This window comes from Neophocaena asiaeorientalis, unplaced genomic scaffold, assembly GCF_003031525.2.
Source record: "Neophocaena asiaeorientalis asiaeorientalis breed wild unplaced genomic scaffold, Neophocaena_asiaeorientalis_V1.1 scaffold242, whole genome shotgun sequence".
Lineage (NCBI taxonomy): Eukaryota > Metazoa > Chordata > Mammalia > Artiodactyla > Phocoenidae > Neophocaena > Neophocaena asiaeorientalis.
Window position 1 is genome coordinate 3,742,007 of NW_020172451.1, and position 13,017 is coordinate 3,755,023.

The 13,017-nt window shown below is 56.4% G+C and overlaps 1 protein-coding gene across 2 annotated transcripts in view; it reads left to right on the forward strand.

The window, feature by feature from the left end:
• Positions 1-12,490: 12,490 nt before the first annotated feature.
• Positions 12,491-13,017, forward strand: part of WNT7B (Wnt family member 7B) — a 49,768-nt gene continuing 49,241 nt past the window's right edge. For both annotated transcript variants that reach the window (XM_024737367.1, XM_024737365.1), the window contains exon 1: positions 12,491-12,614. In XM_024737367.1, the coding sequence (XP_024593135.1) occupies positions 12,544-12,614 (71 nt within the window). In that variant the 5' untranslated portion in view covers positions 12,491-12,543. The remainder of the gene's footprint in view (positions 12,615-13,017) is intronic.

Genomic DNA, 13,017 nt, shown 5'->3' on the forward strand with positions numbered 1-13,017 from the left:
GGCCCCCAAGGTCAAGGGCGGGAGGCCAGGGGCTGTCTGGGGACAAAGACCTGTCCACCTGAGTCCTGGGGGACGAGGGCGGGAAGCACATTGGACGGGATGGGGGAGGGGACAGCGACCTCGTGTCGTTAACTGTCTCCACGGTGCAGATGAGGCCGGGAAGGGAGGTGTCACCAGCGCTCTCACCCCAGGGATCCACTTCCTTACACCCGCCTCTGCCCCCAGGCCGGGGCCACCCTTCCAGGCCGGGCACGCTGGGGTTGCAGGCTCAGGCAGCCCTCCGTGCATAGGGGGTGCCAGGCCTCTGAACCCCCTGCCTGGCCCAGCGGCAGTCACCCAGCCCTGATCCTGACTCTACCCGTGGAGGACAGCAAAGACGCCCCGGCAGCCCAGAGCTGAGGGGCGGATCTGGGAAGGGTGATATTGAGATTTTCTGTAAGAAATACAAGTTTGGTCTTCGTCGCGTCCCCACTTCTGGCACGGAGCTCTTAAAACTTCTGGAATTTCCTGAGTGCAGAGGGTGAGAAAGGTGTCTTTTGTTATGTTGATGGGGTGACTCCTGGTAAGCACCAAAGAATGGGGGCTGGTCACGCAACCAAATGATTAAAGGCTTGGAAACTTTTAGTCCTACCTCCCCATCCCCGACCTCCGGGGAGAGGAGAGAGGCTGGAGGTTGACTCGGTGGCCAATAACTTAATCAATCGTGCCAAGGTAATAAAGCCTCCATAAAAATTCAGAAAGGACGGGGTTCTGAGAGCTTCTGGGCTGACGAAGCCACAGAAGTGCTGGGTGGGCGCGGCTGAGGAGGACGTGGGAGCTCCGTGCCTCTCCTTACACCTCGCGCTGTGCATCTCTTCCACCTGGATGTTCTTGAGTTTTATCCTTTTATAATAAACCAGTAATCTAGTAAATGAAATGTTTCTCTGAGTCCTGGGAGCCACACTAGCAAATTAATGAGGAGGGGGTCATCAGAGCCTCCAATTTATAACCAGCAGGTCAGAAGCACAGGTGACAACCTGGACTTACAACTGGCCTCTGAAGGGTGGGAAGCAGTCTTGTAGGACTGAGCCCTTAACCTGGGGGCTCTGACACCACCTCTGGGTAGATAGTGTCAGAACTGAGTTGAACTGTGGGACCCCCAGCCTGTATCTGAGTAACTGAGACACCTAATACCCCACTATGGAAAACTGAGGCTGAAGTGGGCAGGTCTTGTCCAGGGACTGTAACACATAAGGGCAAATCCAGGTTCAAAACTGGACCCAGTGGCTGGAGAAGACACTTCCCCTCTTTTTTTTTTTTTTTTTCCCCCGATATGCGGGCCTCTCACTGTTGTGGCCTCTCCCGTTGAGGAGCACAGGCTCCGGACGCACAGGCTCAGCGATCAGGGCTCGCGGGCCCAGCCACTCCGCGGCATGTGGGATCTTCCCGGACCGGGACACGAACCCGTGTCCCCTGCATCGGCAGGCGGACTCTAAACCACTGCACCACCAGGGAAGCCCAGACACTTCCCCTCTTTTTAGTCTCTAAAATACCACCATCACCTCCACCATCGTCACCATCACGATCACCACCTCCACCTCCACTTGCCAAAGAAGGCTTCGCAGCAGTCACCACTGGGCAGCCCACAGTAGTCACGGCCCAGGCAGCACTCTGGACTTGACAAGTGCAGAGTACAGACAAATCATCATCCCAGATCTGCCCAGAGGCTTCTCCTGGAGAAACAGAGACAGACAGCACAGTGGGATCCAGGTTGAGATGGGAGAGCAAAGGGGCTGTGGGGGGCCAAGGGGAGGGACCATCTAAAGGCTACCTGGGACAACCAGGAGGGCTCCCTGGAGGAGGTGCCAGACTCTTCACGGGCTGAAGAGGAGTTTCAGGAGTCTTCTGGTGAAGGTCTGGGGGCAGGAGATCTAGGCAGTGTGTTTAAGATAGAGCACAAGGGGTCCCTGACCCCTCTGTGTGGCTGGAGGGGGTGGTGGGAGCTGGGGCTGGGGGCTTAGTGCAAGTGGGTTTGCCGAGGGTGGGTTGCAGGACCGTGCTCCTGGGAACCTCAGGGAGGTGTCTGCAGGGTCTGTTGGGGGCAGGCAGGCGTTGTCACCCCATTTTACAGATCAGAACCCTGAAGCTTCTGAAAGGAAGCCACTCGCCCAGCACTGCAGTGGAGTCAAGGCCTTTGGTCCCCACGCTCAACCGAGAGGCTCGTTCTTGCTCGTCTCTGTGTCTTCACTCAGGCTGGTCCCTCGCCCCAGAAGATTGTTTCTTGGACTGTCTGCCCAATCATCTTTCAAGGCTCGGGAAGGACTCGGCGCTTCCACTGCAGGGGGCACGGGCTCGATCCCTGGTTGGGAACTAAGATGGAGGGCAGAGCCACCTGATTTCTTTCTGTACCCCCGGGCTCTGGACAGCATGGCCTGCCCGTCCAACACAGCTGGTGGTCCCCCTTCTCCTGCTGTTGTCACCAGTGCCTGTGAATGAGTCTCTGGCCCAAATGAGTGAGGACGCTGTGCCCAGAGAGGCTGGAAACTCACCACGGTCTCCCTGCTAGGTTGGAACAGCAGGCCCCTCAGCTCGTGCCCCCATCTCTGGCCTCCTCCACGTGTGCCTGGGGCACAGGCAACGGTGTGGGGGTTGGGGGGGGATGATGGGAGCTTCAGGACCTCATAAAGTCTGGGCTGTCAAAAGCTCGACCCGAAAAGCCCCTCTCCCCGGCCAGAGAAAGATGCGTCCGCCAGATGGACCCCATCAACCACAGCATTGCAGGAATTCATTTGCTTTAATAACCTAGTGGCCCACAGGGCCCCAGCTGTTCTCATGGGCAGGACCGAAGATCCAGTATAATTCAACTACAAGCCCACCCAGCGTCCGCTGCGAGCTTTCAGTACTTTTCTCTCCTGGGCCAGGCTCTAGTTCCTCCTGGCCCGGCTGTGAGAGAAGGCCACGTTCAGACTCTTGACCTGGCCAGGAAATCAGTTAGATATGCGTGTTCGAGGCCCGTTCATTTGCATCACGCTGATTCCCACTCCCTAAAATCTTTCCCATGTTTTCTCCAGTTTCTGGGGAGAATGTCCTAAAAGTCCCAGCCCCCAGGAAGAAATCAGGTAGCTCTGCCCTCCAGGGGAGATGCTACACAAACAGACAGGAGCCTAAGGAGCCATGGGAGCCCCAAGGAAGCCAGCGCCAGATGGGGATGTTCAGGGAAGGCTTCCCGGAGGAGGGCAACCATTGCTGAGCCCTGAAGGATGAGCCAGGCAGACAGTCCAAGAAACAGTCTTCCAAGCGGAAGGACCAGCACCAGAGAAGGTGAGGAGAGGACTTCTCTGGTGGTCTAGTGGTTAAGACTCTGTGCTTCCATTGCGGGGGGCGCGGGTTTGATAACTGGTCAGGGAACTAAGATCCCGCATGCCCTGTGGCATGGCCAAAAAAATTTAGAAAAATAACCAAAAAGCGCACACAGAGAAGATGTGCAGGTGTACAGAGGGGAGGAGGAGGGAGACTGAGAGTGGTCCCTAAGCCCAGGTGCTTTGGCATCCGTTTAACGTCCACCACCCACCAGGCAGGGAGCTCAGAGTACTGGGTGCTGGGGTAGCACACTCGGGCTCCAATCCTTGCTTGGCCACTGGGTGACCCTGGCGGTCCTTTCCCTCCCTGAGTCTCAGGCTTCCCACCCTGAAAGCAAGGGGCTCCATCCAAATACTTTGGCCATGAGTCAAAGTCTTTGTTGTTCATGAGTCACATGGGGTGCGGGGTAAGAATGCAGGTTCCCAGGCATCGCTGCGGTCAGTGGTCGGCCCTGGTGCCCTGGCTCTTGGTGCCCGAGACAAAGAGCAGACACCTCATTGCTTTTAGGAGACCAACCTGGCAAATAGGATTATGGCTAGAGATGCAATTACATTTCAGACAGCTAATCCAGCTTCTTAAGGATGAACCTCTGCTTCGGCAATGAGCTTCCCCCGCCACCAAATGATGGGCCAGTCATTCTCTGAGAGGCTGGGAAAGTGAGTGACTCAGCCCTGTTTTCTAAAGAATACACTTGGCTTAAGAGGCATGAAAAATGCATGACGTTAAACGCAGTGGCAGAGTGACGACCCCGGAGACATGAAAGTGTTTAAGACAATGAGGCCTCGCCTGCCCCTCCCGGCCCTGTGTCAGCGGCTTTGTCCAGATCAGCCCGGGGTGGGCCTGACTCACCCCTCTTCTCATGAACAGGGGTGACTGGGGCTGGGGAGGCGGGGGTGTCCACTGGCTCCTTTATTCCTTCAGCACAGACCTTCTGGATCCAGTCGCAGGCTGGGGTCCAGCTGAGCCCCGAGAGAGGAACGTCTGGACAATCGGTTGCCCACAGGCTGGGTGGATCCAGGAAGGGGGCATCTGAGTAGATCATGGGGTGGGGAGAAGTTGGTGATGGTGTGCCCCAATATCCGTCTCCCCACCTGCCTTAGTAACAGGGCTCCGATTTCACCTGGGCCTAGTGCAGCTCAGCTGAAAGATTACACTTCCCACCTCCCTTGCAGCTAGGTATGACCACGTGACCAAGTTCTGGCCAATGAGAAGTAAGAGGGAGTGTCCAGGCATGGAAAGAGGCATGCCCTTCTTTGGCTCTTTTTCCATCCAGCAACCTGGAAAGCAGATGTGATGGCAGAGCTCAAGCAGCCAACCTGGAGTCTGAGGTGAAGGAACACATGCTCAGGAAGGCAGAGCAATGAGGTGTCAGGACCCTGAGTCCACGATGACACGTATGGCCTTTATACCAGCCCTGGTTTGCCTACATCTGGACTTCTTTTATGGGAAAGAAAAAACACACATTTATCTTGTTTAAGCCCTGCAGTTTTGAGTTTTGCTGTAATAGGCAATCAAACCTAATCAGAACTGGTACAGTGGGGAGGAGCTCTTGAAGAAGAGAGAACAACACGAAAACCAGAGGACTGATCAGGCTGTAGGACTCCTGGTGTCTTGAGCGGCTCACGTAGAATCAGTGGATGACTGGTCAGGTCAGGTCTCCTGCACTAGGCTGAGGGGCTCGGGCTGCACCCTCTAGACCAAAGGCCTAGAAGGGTCCATAGTAATCTGATGAGTAGCATGGGAGCATGTCAGGCAATGGGTATGGAGAGGACCGCGGTAGGGACCAGAGTGTAAGGGGGTGTGAGGGACTGCCGTTTGTCCCCCAAAACCCTTTGTTCCCTTCTCCCCTGGTCTGGGTCTGTGTACCCACCTGTCCCATAGATTGGGAGCTGTTCCCTGCCCCTTGTAGCTGAGTGTGGCCAGAGACAGGCCAGCATCAGTGGAATGTGGGCAGAGGGAATGCAGATGCTGTGCCACTGGCTTAAAAGGAAATTGCTTATTTGGACTTTTCTGCCAAGCGGGAGCTCAAATGTGCCCATGCCCGTTTGAGCCTGGCTGACTCAGCCACGTCCTGGGGATGGACAGAGCTGTCCATCCGAGCAACAGGATGGACAGAACCTGCATTGTCCATACCAAAAAGCCCACACCTTGTAGCTTAGACGCCTGGTTCTCATTAGAATGTCTGGAAACACTTTGGGTTGTCACAACGGGGTAGAAGTGCTCTAAGCTTCTAGTGGGTGGAGGCCAGGGATGCTGCTAAACATTCTACAGTGCCCAGCACGGCAACCTCCCGCCAGCCTCGAATGTCCATGGCGCCACCGTGGAGAAACCCCAGCTTACTCAGGCACCTGAGTGCATGGTGTTTGGTCCTCGTCTGGGACAAGGTCCAAGGGCTTGGTCTGGCTTTCGGTGCCCTTTATGGCCTGACCCAGCCTAAGGGCTCAGGAGGTCAATGGTCGGAGTCAGGCTGTAAATAGTCGTGGAAAGGAGAGGGAAAGGAATTCCAGGTGGGGAACAGCATGGAACAGCATGGAAAAGGCACAGAGGTAGGATCAAACTGTGGACCATAGACTCTTTCCTGGACTCCAGGCTGAATGGCTTTAGGGGCACAAGTCAGGAGGCCAGAACATGAAGGGCTTAAAAAGCTGGCCTTGGGGAGAGAGCAACGGAGAGATGGTGAAGCCTGTCATGCTAAGGAAGCAGCCTCTGGTCCAAGTTTTCTAAGAGTTCTGTTTGCTATATGCCTGTTTCTTCAAACCGGGAAGGAGTCTTCAGTTTTTCTCAATGCCTCTTTGGCATCCTTGGAGATGAGGCTGTGGCCTTTCTTCTTTGACTTACAGATGGAACATGCTAGAGTAATTTTCCAATATTGGATCACCCTCAAGTCCCTGAGCAGGGCCTCTCTATGCCTCAGTTTCCTCACATGTAAATGCGGGTGATAATAAAACCTCCCTCACAGGGCTGCAATGAAGAGTAAATGAGGGCTTCCCTGGTGGCGCAGTGGTTAAGAATCGGCCTGCCAATGCAGAGGACAGGGGTTCGAGCCCTGGTCCTGGAAGATCCCACATGCCGTGGAGCAACAAAGCCCGTGGGCTACAACTACTGAGCCTGAGCTCTAGAGCCTGCAAGCCACAACTCCTGAGCCCACATGCCACAACTACCGAAGCCTGCGTGCCTAGAGCCTGTGCTCCGCAACAAGAGAAGTCACCGCAATGAGAAGCCCGTGCACCACAACGAAGAGTAGCCCCCGCTCGCCTGCACGCAGCAACAAACACCCAATGCAGCAAACCAGACAAACAAATAAATAAATTTACAAAAAAAAAAAAGTAAATGAGTTAATGACAGAGGCTGTGCTATATAAGTGTTTGTTAAACACAGAGCTTTAAGCATGCAGTGGACACTGGTTATTTTTCCCGCCCAGCATTTACTCCCTTCTTCCATTTTTCTCATGGAGCCACTGCTGCTCTTTTCTGTCTATGTAATCAGGATGGCAATGACCCCAACCGGGGCTCCAAAATCCTAGGCCGGTTCTTCCCTCCCCAGACACAGTGGCCAGCTAAAGGATAGTCGTGTGACCCAAGCCAGGCCAGTCAAAGGCAATGACAGTCAATCTTGGAATTTTGTTGGAACCTGGGAGAGAGAAGCTCTCTTTTTCTGTGGTTGTCAACCTGCAAGGCAGAACCCTGGAGCAGTGAGGGGCCACTGTATGGAGACGGCCTGCCTGGGAATGAGGCTTATTTCTAAGTAAGCAAAATTGACAGAAAGAGAGACAAAAACCACTGGTGATTTTGTTTGAGCCCTGGCTCCAGCTATGCCTGAAGTCACACTGCCTGCCCTTAGGCTCTCCAGTTATGTGAATCAATGGTTTCCCTTTTTTTTTTTTTTTTTTTTTTTTTTTAAAAAAGTTTGGGGGGGGGGGGATTTTTTTTTAAAGAAGATGTTGGGGGTAGGAGTTTATTAATTTATTTTTGCAGTGTGCGTCTTTGTTTCTGTGCGAGGGCTTTCTCTAGTTGTGGCAAGCGGGGGCCACTCTTCATCTCGGTGCGCAGGCCTCTCACTATCGCAGCCTCTCTTGTTGCAGAGCACAGGCTCCAGACGCGCAGGCTCAGTAGTTGTGGCTCACGGGCCTCGTTGCTCCGCGGCATGTGGGATCCTCCCAGACCAGGGCTTGAACCCATGTCCCCTGCATTAGCAGGCAGATTCTCAACCACTGCGCCACCAGGGAAGCCCTGGTTTCCCTTTTTTATTGCTTACGGCTTGGCTTCTGTCATTTGCAATGGAAGAAGTCCTGACTAATACAGGGGTCAGCAAGCTATGGCCAAATCTCCAAGCTAAGAATGGTCGTTACATTTTTAAAGAGTTGCAAAAAATTAATAAATCAAAGAAGACTATGTGATAGAGACTGCATGTGGCCTGGCAAAGCCTAAAATGTTTACTATCTGGCCCTTTTCAGAAAAAGTTTGCTGAATCCTGAACTAATACATGACTTATAAAAATTCTTAATCTCAAAACTTGGTTCACTTATTTTCATTTTTCCTTTTCGTGATGAAAGCAATGCATTTGCCTCTGAGTATGGCTTTGACTGCCTTCTGCAAGTTGTGACATGTAATACAGTGGAGGTTATTTTTCCAGCTGTCTGCTCCCACCCAAGTACTGATATGGGGGCTGATATGGGGGCTTTTCTTTCCATACTCATTGTCCATCACTGCCCCCACCCTCTGACCGGTGGGGCTTCTGAGTATTCTGAGGAGAAGGTGGATAGGGAAGGGAAAGTTGGATGGGGAGTGAAAAGTCCCTAGGCAGACATCCTTCCACTAGAAAATTCATGGATTATGTCCTGGTATCTGCTGATGGAAGGTTCTTACTCCACAGCAATGAGAAAAAGAGCTGCTCAAGCTAGGGTCACCAACTTGGCCCAGTTTGCCTGGGACTACTATCTGGTTTTAGAACTGAAAATCTCTCCTCCTGGGGATCCCCTCTGTCCTGGGCAAGCCAGGACAGTTGGTCAACCTAACAGTAGCTCTGCCGCTTGGGTAAGCTGGTGGCCTTCTCCTGAATGGTGGCTATCCTCGGGTGTCGGATGAACTTCCATGTGATGGATGATGTCCAGGTAACTCTCCAAGGACTGGCCCAAATGTCCTCCCAATGCCAACCTCTAGTCCTTCCCCCTTCCCTCTTCCATTCTGAGCCCAATCTTGAAGGTCACAGCCCCTTTCCTCTGCACCTCATCCAGCCCAAGGGGCCTTCCTGCAGTAGATGGGGCATCCGTCTCTATTCTTTCTCCAATTCTAAAAACTCTCAGCCCTTAGAGGCAACCTGAATTCCTCGTCACGAGGAAAGCTAGCAATGGCACGTCAAATGCTTCTTGTGCTTCGAATCTCTCTGACTGCCCCTTTTGCTACAAGCCAGAGAAAATTCTCTGTTTTTAAAGGGCGCATGTGATTAACTCAGCCCACTGGGATAATCCTCTTTTTGATGAACTTAAAGCCAACTGATTAGTAAACGTATCACATCTTTTGCCATGTAACGCAACATCACCATGGGCACTATATCTCATCAAATCCACAGACTCTGGGATTAGGACAGGACCTGTAGGGGGGCCATTAGGGATTCTGTCCACCACACCTCCCTTCCTTTTGAGGCCCTCCTCACCTACCTCGCCTCCCCTGGGTTTTTTCCCATCAGCACCTTCCTTCCTCACGGCATCCTGTCCTCTTGCCACACTCAGTGTCCCCCCATTAGACTGGGGCTCCCAGCAGCAGGAAGTGAATGGTTAACCCTGTACACTTCACTCCATGAAGCCCAGGCTCTGCCTCCCTAGATGCTGAGACATGCTGAGCTCTGAGCCCGATGGGCCTGGGTTCGCATCCCAGCTTGACCAACTGTGTGGCTTTGGCCAAGCACTTCCTTCTCTACCTCAGTGTCCTCATCTGTGCAACGAGTCTAGTAGCACCATTTCACTAGGCTGTGCGAAGCCCAGTAGATGAGCACTTGCTGCTTATCTAGACAGGGCCCAACACACGTTCAGGGTCTCCTCAGTAGGACTTGCTGGGGTTCAGGAAACACTTAACAGTGAAGCCAACAAAAGATGCAAGAATGAGGCAGGAGAAAGTGTGCGAGAATGGGGTGTGGTTGATGTGGGAGATGGTGTTTGAGTCCAAACTCAAGGTTCAAAGGAGTCGATGTCAGGTCCATGCTCTCCACAGCTTGTAGCACTGCAGTCACTATTGTAGCTCCCTCCTGGAAAATCTTTCATGCCATAATTGCTTATTGAGCCCTTACGATATGCCAGGTTCTCTCTCTTATCTTGGGAATAGAGCAGGAACCAAAGCAGATGTAGAGATGGTCCCCGTGGAGTTTATGGGCTGGTGGTGCCCAAGAAACAAATAATGACATTTTGTCCCCAGCGTCACAAAGGGAACAGCAGTGTTATGATAGAGAACACTAGTGAGTATGATTGGGGTTGGGGGGAGGAATGTGAGTGCCCCCTGATGTAGGACATTTCTGCTGAGGCCACACAGAACCAGAGGAAGAGCACTGTGCCAGAAGGGGCAGCATGTGCAAAGTCCCTGGGGCAGAACTAGCTTGATGTGTTAAGTAACAGAAGGAAAGACAAGGGAGAGGAGGATAAGGGTGTTCACGTGTGTGATGAGGTTGAGGGGCAGGTGGGGGCTGAGCCTGCACTGACTGAGTGCCTGCCATGTGCCGGGCACCGTCCAAGCACCGCCACGTGGGTTAACTCATTCAAGCGTCAGAACCCCACAGGGTGTACGTGCTACTGTTGTCCCCATGTAGCGATGAGGAAACCCAGGTTGCAGAGCTTGAGAGCTTGGCCTGAGGTCACCCAGGGAAGAGTGGCTGAGGCCACTGAACCCCACTGAGCCTAACGGTGGCCTAAGACTCATCCAGGGTCCCCAGGGCATCCTGACTCTGGAGACTTCTGCCCCTGGGCATTGGCAGGTCGCCGTATTCACTGAGTACCAGAACCCCATTCCCAGCAGAGCTACGCCCTCTACTTCCACCCAGTGGTTCCCCCACCCAAACAGATGCGGGACCCTTGGAGCCAGCCACGGGCCACCACCCTGTTCAGGATGACGGGGAGCTGCAATTCCATTTGGGAGGAGGGACGGGGCTGGGTGTAGGGGTAACTGCGTCAGTGGACCTCAGAGCCCTGCAATCAGCCCCAGGGACCCAGGCTGGGTAGGAACCTCAGGCCTGCTGCCTGCCTGTGTGTGTGTGTGTGTGTGTGTGTGTGTGTGTGTGTGTGTGTGTCCCTGCACATGCGCGTGCGCACACACACGGGGAGGGGATTCATGGAGCTCTTCCACCCCAGATTTCCCCTAACCTTGGAGCCATTCAGGGACCCCTTGGAGACGGACCCCGGCGGGGAGCGACTCGCCGGAGGTCACGCGGGCGGCGTCCTCAAACCTGGCCCAGCGGTACCTGCTCCGCCGACATTCCTCCCGTGGCCGGCAGGGGGCAGCACGACGCTGCGCCGCTGTTCCCAGCGTCCGGAGAGGTGCGGCTCTACATGCAGTTCTCCCGGGGAAACTGAGGCACGGAGCAGCACGCTGAGCGAGTGGACTAACCTATGCGTCCCACACCCTAGCCGTAACCCTCTCCTCTCCTGGACCCACTACGCCGGGCCGGCTGGTTCGGGAGCCTGCCCGACCTCGAACCCGGGAGCGGGTTGGGGGTGGTTGTCCGCGAGGCGTGAGGTCTGGGGCGGTCGCCGAGGCCCCGGGACGGGAGGAAGCAGCCGCTGCGGGGTCATTACTTAAGTCCCGCCACACTCCTCAGCTCCCGAGGATTCGCCCCATTATCGGAGGCGGAGACTGAGGCTGGTGGCGCTGGGTGGGGGGGGGAAGTGGCCCCCGGAACCTGTGCCAGGTGGGGCACCCCCTCCGCCTCGCAGTCCCGGGACCCGGCGTGGTCCCAGCGGCCCGAGACACCGCCCTCCCGCCCGGGTCTTGGCGGGCCCGCAGCCTCGCGTCCGAGCGTCCTCCACGTCGCCGCCGGGTGGCAGCATCGGCTCGTGCTCCCCAGCCCGCCCGGCTCCAGCCAGCAGCCTCCCGTTTCCCGGGCTCAGCTTCCCGTTCCATGAAATGGGGTGACGTCTGGGGCGCTGGGACGCAGGGAACACTTGGGGGTGAGGCTGCTCTTGTCGTCTCACTCCTTTCTGTGCCTCCATTTCCCTGCCTGTGCTTATCTCCAACGTGCCTTTCATCTGTGAACGCTCCCTATCTGCCCCGCTCTGCACAGCTGCCCCCGCCACACCTCGGATCCAGGGGCCGGGGAATGTCCCGCGCCCGGGTCGTGACAAAGGTTCGGGGGATTTGGAAGGAATTAAGAGGGGATCCGGAGCAGGGGGTCGAGAGGGACGGTGGGGCGCGGGAGGGAGGCAGACTCTGAGGTAAAGCCCCCGCTGGGGCTTGGCTAGGTGGGACCAAGGGTGGCTGGAAGCAACACCCCTCCCCCACCTCTGGCACTCTTTCCCCAGCAAGTCTCGGGTCTCGGCTGGTCCTCAGGGACTAAGTGCTTCCCAGTTCCATCCACTCGCCCAAGAGGAGTCCAGGTCCGTAGACACTCGGAGCGGGACAGGAGCCTGGCCAGGACAGCGCTTAGGCAGAGGGTCACCGTCCTGCCCTCTCGGGACAGACAGGGCTTTGGCCAGCAGCAGGGTCTGCCCGCCCGGGTGCCCACTGCCCAGGACCGAGCCAAGTCAGACCACTCCCGTATGCGAGGCACCGCGGTGGCTCTGACCTCGCGCTCTGGGCACCGAACGTGAATACTGAGCCTGGCACTGCAGAGGGGGTGGTGCAGACTGAGGGGACCGGGGGCGGTGGGGAGAGCCGTCAGGGAGTCCTTGGGGTGGGAGCCTGCCACACAGCCAGGGAAGCCCCCGTAACCTCCTCCTATCCCTCGCCATCACGGTGCTGAGCCAGACAGCTTCTGTAGGAGGTCGTCTGAGCCACCGCCCCGCATCTGTCTGTCCCTTCCCTGTCCCTGCTTTGAGTAAGCGCCACGGGCAGCGGTAGTGACAGGTGTCGGGGGACCCTGGGCGCTGGAGGAGGGTCTGATCGAGCCCTGCGGCCTTGGCAGAGGTGCCTGGGCTAAGGGTGTGGCCTTGGGGGACCATCCTCGCCCGGCCCGCGCGTCCCCTCCGCCCGCCGCTGTCTATGGCGCAGCCCCCCTCCCTGGATCATGCACAGAAACTTTCGCAAGTGGATTTTCTACGTGTTTCTCTGCTTTGGCGTTCTCTACGTGAAGCTCGGGTGAGTAGCCCCGTGGTCGGGTCCGGTGCCCGGGATCGGAGCAGCCAAGGGGAGCCGCTTCCAGGGTGTCCCCCAGGGGACGTGGGGACCGGAAGGGGGCACGGGCAGCTCTCGGGGATCCGGGGCTGGCCTGCGCGTTGGACGCTCGCCCCGGCCCTGCAGAGACGCAGCCGAGCCCTTTGAGCTGCGGGTATGCCCGAGGGGCGCCCAGCCCAGGGTTGGAGGAGGGAGAGGAGGACGCGCGGGCGGCCAGGCTTGCTGGTAGCGGCGAGCGTGCCCGGCGCGTACTTTCACCTGTTTGGGCTCCAGGCCCCGGCGGTGGGACGCGCCTTCCCTCCCCCGGGCTGCGCTGGGCGCCGAGCCCGGGCCGAGCGCTCGCCGCCTGGAGGGCGCGCCGGGGCGG